The 5,280-nt window shown below is 41.3% G+C and overlaps 1 protein-coding gene across 1 annotated transcript in view; it reads left to right on the forward strand.

Annotated features, from left to right (window-relative positions):
* LOC122565415 (excitatory amino acid transporter 1-like) overlaps positions 1–5,280 on the forward strand; it is a 72,036-nt gene that overhangs the window by 9,915 nt on the left and 56,841 nt on the right. The window contains exon 2 of the mRNA XM_043721370.1: positions 291–586. Coding sequence (XP_043577305.1) covers positions 291–586 — 296 coding nt within the window. The remainder of the gene's footprint in view (positions 1–290; positions 587–5,280) is intronic.

The following is a 5,280-nucleotide window of genomic DNA, read 5'->3' on the forward strand; positions in this document are numbered from 1 at the left end:
CTCTTAAGGATAGTGGAATCAAGGGTTATGGGGATAAGGCAGGAACAGGATACTGATTGAGGATGATCAGCCATGATCATAATGAATGGTGGTGCAGGCTCAAAGGGCAGAATGGCCTACTCCTGCACCTATTGTCTATTGTATGGGATCACATTTGTAAGTATGAGAGCATGAGCCTTCATAAGTCAGATGTTTGTATATCGGTGACCCCTGTACTTCTGTACCTGTTATGTTTCTGTTGCTGTTCATCATTTTGATCAATCATTCCATGTCATTTGCTCAACTTTTAGTTCAAAACCAACTATGGAATAAGAAAGATAAAGCCAATCATTGCACTGAATGGAAGTGTCAGCTCAGGTTCAGCGGTGAGCAACTTTTCACAAGCTGTGAATCTGCTGCTGGAGGTGACAGAGGAGGTGATCCCAGTCTCAGGCTCTGTGAATGCAGTCAATGCCCTGGGGCTCGTCGTTTTCTCTATGAGCTTTGGTCTTGTGATTGGAAACATGAAAGAAGATGGAGTGATCCTCCGTGATTTCTTCGATTGTCTGAATGAAGCCATTATGCAATTGGTGTCTGTTATCATGTGGTACTGTATGTCATTTTAAGTTAACTGTAAATATCAGCTTTTCCTGGAGTTTGATGTCATTTGTGTGTGTGTAGATCCATGTGCATGGATTTCTGTGTATATTTATGTCTGTGTATAGCCATATATATGTTGTCCACTCTCTGTTGTGTGCGTACCTGTCTATGTGTACCTCTACCTGTCTGTGTGTATCTGTATATTCATGTGTTCCCATCTGTGTTTAAATCACCCATTTAATATTAAATGCTTTGTATATCTTAATACCTCTTTCATTATTAGGCCTCTGTTGTTTGAGTTTTCTATATATGCTTTTATGTTTGTATTTTGGCTGCTAGTCTAACCCATCACTCACATTTCCATTTCTTTTTTAACCTTCCTAGACCCCTCAACCCTCCTATCAACATGCCTGCATTTTCATCCTCCCGACTCTAACATAACCAATATTGGAACCCAATCCTTGGTTATTCCTCATGCTTCCTGCTCCCATGTTGCTGTTCCAGGCTGGATTCATGCTTAGAGACAGTTTTCCTTTCTGTCTCTCTTGAAATCTTCCACAGGTTTATCAAAGCACTCAGCACTGGCTCATATAAAACATAACCTGATTTGTCCCATATGACTTGTCCAGCCACCGTACTAGGGACTATTCTTGCCAATTTCATTCTTGTTCAAATAAAAGCAAAATACTACAGATGCTGCAAATCTGCAATGAAAATATAAAGTGCTGGAGAAACTCAGCAAGTCCAGCAGAATTTATGGAGAGAAAAACATATTTGTCACTTCCATACAACCATCAGATACAAAAGCAGAATTAGACCATTCAGCCCATGGAGCCTGCTCTGCTATTCCAACATGGTTGGTATGTTTCTCAATCCTCACCTCTCCTGGTAATGAGTTCCAAGCACCTAACACCCTCTGTGTGAAAACCTTGCCTTGCACAACTTTTTTAAAGTTTCCCCTCTTACCTTAAACCTATACACTCTAGTATTTGACATTTCCACCTTAAGAAAAAGACTCTGACTATGCACCCTATCCATGCCTGTCATCATTTTATACCTTGCATCAGATCACCCATCAGCCTCTGATGCTTGAGCAAAAACAATCCAAATTTAACAACCCTCTCACTATAGCTAATACACTCCAATCCAGACAGCATCCTGTGGTCCTCTTTTGCACCCTCTCCAAGACTTCTACATGTTTCCTAGAGTGTGGCAACACAGGACTCCAAATGTGGTCTGCTAAAGTCATACACAGTTGCAACATGATTTATCAACTTGTATACTCAATGCCCTGACCAATGTCAGTAATCAGGTCATACGTATTCTTTACCACTTTATCTACTTGTGTTGCCACTTTCAGGGAACTATAGACTCGCATCTCACGATTCCTCAGTGTAACAATTCTCCTAAGGGTCTGGCCATTCACAATATGCTTTCCTCTTGAATTTGACCTCCCAAAGTGCATCACCTCCCAGTTGCCCAAATGAAGCTCCATATACCATTCCCCTGCCTATCTTTCCAACTGATCTGTATTATGCTGCATCCTTTGACAAATTTCCTTATGATCCACAACTCCACCAACTTTTGTGCAAACTATAAACTTACTAATCAGACTACCAACATTTTCACCAAATCATTTATATACATATTAGAAACAACAGAGGTCCCCATACTGGTCTTTGCTGAACACCACTGGTCACTGATTTCCAGTCAGAAAGGTGTTTCTCCACAACTACCTTCAGTCTTCTCTGGCCAAACCAACTTTTGTAACCAACCTGCCACTCACCATGAATTTGATCTTCTGGACTAGTTTATCATAAGGGACTATGTCAAATGCTTTAGGAAAGCTCATGTAGACCATAACAACTCCTTTGCCCTCATCAATCATTTTTCTCATTTTTTCAAAAAACTCAATTAAGCATGTAAGAGAAGATTCTCCCACACAGAGCCATGCTGGCTACCCCTGGTATGTCCATTCTTCTCCAAATGTAAGTAAATCTCATCCCTAAGAATCTGCTCTATTAATTTATCCACCGCTGATATACCACTTGGCCTATAATTTCCTGGATTTTCCCTGTCGCCCTTCTTAAACAAAGGAACAACACTGGTTATTCTCCAGTCTTCTGAGACCTTGACAAGGCCTCAACAGTCTCCTCCCTTTTCTCCTTCAATCTCCTGGGATAATTCCCTTCAGACCCTAGGAACATATCTACCTTAACGTGTGCGATTTTTGAGAAGATTTGTAGCTCAGGTTGATGGTAAGTACATAAGTTAGCTCACTGAGTTGGAAGGTTTGTTTTCAGATGTTTCGTCACCATGACTAGGTAACATCATCAGTAAGAGTCTCTAGTGATGAACTGGTGGTATGTCCCGCCTCTCTATTTGTAGGTCTTGATTTCTTAATGTGGGTGATGTCATTTCTGGTTCTTTTTTTCAAGCGAAGGTAGATAGGAGCTAAATTGATGTGTTTATTGATGGAGTTCTGGTTAGAATGTCATGTCTCTAAGAATTCTTGTGCGTGCCTTTGTTTCACCTGTCCTAGGATGTGTGTGTTGTCCCAGTCAAAGTGGTGTCCTTTGTCTGTATGTATGAAAACTTGTGATAGTGGGTTGTGTTTTTTGGTGGCTAGTCGGTGTTCGTGTATCCTGGTGGCAGGTTTCTGCTTGTTTGTCAGCTGTAGTATTGTTTTACAGTTCTTGCATGGTGTCTTGTAAGTGACATTAGTTTTGCTGGTAGTATCTAATGGATCCTTTAGGTTCATTAGTTGCTGTTTAAGTGTGTTGATAGGTTTGTGGGCTACCATGATACCAAGGGGTTAGAGTAGCCTGGAAGTCCTTTCTGATATGTCTTTGATGTAAGGTAATGTAGCTATAGTTTTTGGTTGCTTTGTGTCTGGTTGTTTGAGTTTGTTTCAGTGGATTGAAAACGTTGCATAGATATTTTTCTTCTGCTGTCTGTAGTTCTCGTGTGCAGTTGTGTGATGTAGCTCGTTAAAACTACAATTACAAAGACGCGAGTAAAAAGGACTTCCTCGCAGCAATTGAATCCACATTAAAAAATAACGGTCTATCAGAGGAAACACAGCAGACCAAAAGACAAGCTTTTGTACCTACATTAGGCCAAAAAAGGAAGGAAACACATTTGATGTTCAAGAAAATAAATCTTTAGAAAGACGTTAAGAAAGACAAAAACCTTGTAATAATTCCTGCAGACAAGGGACGCATGACCATTATTTCAAACAAATCCGACTATCTTAAAAAGGCAAATGCTCTGCTTGCAGATACTGGCACTTAGCAGCAGGTGGCGATAGACCCAACCCCACAACTACTCAACAGACTCTCATCCTTTCTCACAGCATTTTTTTAAAAACAGGAAAATTAAACAGGACAGACTTCCAAAACATGAAACCAGATGGATCCAACACACCACGCTTCTATGGATTACCAAACATACACAAACCTGGGGTACCTCTCAAACCCATAGTATCCTTACCTGGTACACCAACATTCAGACTAGCTAAGGAACTCCACCAAAAACTAAAACGCCTAATTGAATATTCACACCACTCCATTCACTCCACCCAAGATTTCCTGAACACCATCAAAGACACCAAGATAGAAGAGGATGAAATAATGGTCTCCTTTGATGTTACAGCCCTTTTCACATCAATTAACATGGACTTGGCCAAAGAAATACTGGCATCACTACTGGGAAAACCAGGACCACAAACACCAGGCAGCACTAACCTCATCAGCAAAGACAACATCCTCAAGCTAGTGGACCTGTGCCTCACCACCCACTTCACATGCAATAACAAAACCTACAAACAAGTCAACGGAATACCTATGGGATCACTAATACCAGGGCTCATAGCGGAAGCAGTAATGCAGAGACTTGAACAAGCTGCCCTCCCATCTAGCCAACCCAAACTTTGGGTCCACTGTGTGGATGACACCTTTGTCATCACAAAACGGAACAAATTAGAGGAAACATTCAACACCATCAACAATATCCTGACAGCCATAACATTCACAAGGGAGGAGGAGAAAGATAACAGACTCCCATTCCTAGATGTAACAGTTGAAAATACAGTTAAAGGAGAGCTTCAAACCAGCATCGACAGAAAAACAATAAACACAGACCAAATACTTAACTTCAGAAGCAATCATCCCAACACCCACAAACAGGGCTGCATCAAAACATTATTTCAACAAGCTATATCACACTGCAGCACCCAAGAACTACAAATTGTAGAAGAAAACTATCTATATTTTCAAGAAAACCAGGTACCCAATAAACACAATCTGCTGATTCCGCAGACACAACGCAACCAAAAACTAAGCCACATTACCTTACATCAAAGACATATCAGAAATGACTTCCAGACTACTCAGACTCATTGGCATCGCGGTAGCCCACAAACCTATCAACACACTCAAACAGCGATTAACGAACCTAAGGGATCCATTAGATAATACCAGCAAAACTAACATCATTTACTTACTCTGAACAACTTCTCTTTCCAATCCTCCCACTTCCTCCAAACCAAAGGAGTAGCCATGGGCACCCGCATGGGCCCCAGCTATGCCTGCCTCTTCGTCGGATATGTGGAACAGTCCATCTTCCGCAGCTACACTGGCACCACACCCCACCTTTTCCTCCGCTACATCGATGACTGTATCGGCGCTGCCTCGTGTTCCC

Source organism: Chiloscyllium plagiosum, chromosome 2 (assembly GCF_004010195.1).
Source record: "Chiloscyllium plagiosum isolate BGI_BamShark_2017 chromosome 2, ASM401019v2, whole genome shotgun sequence".
NCBI classification, from domain to species: Eukaryota; Metazoa; Chordata; class Chondrichthyes; order Orectolobiformes; family Hemiscylliidae; genus Chiloscyllium; species Chiloscyllium plagiosum.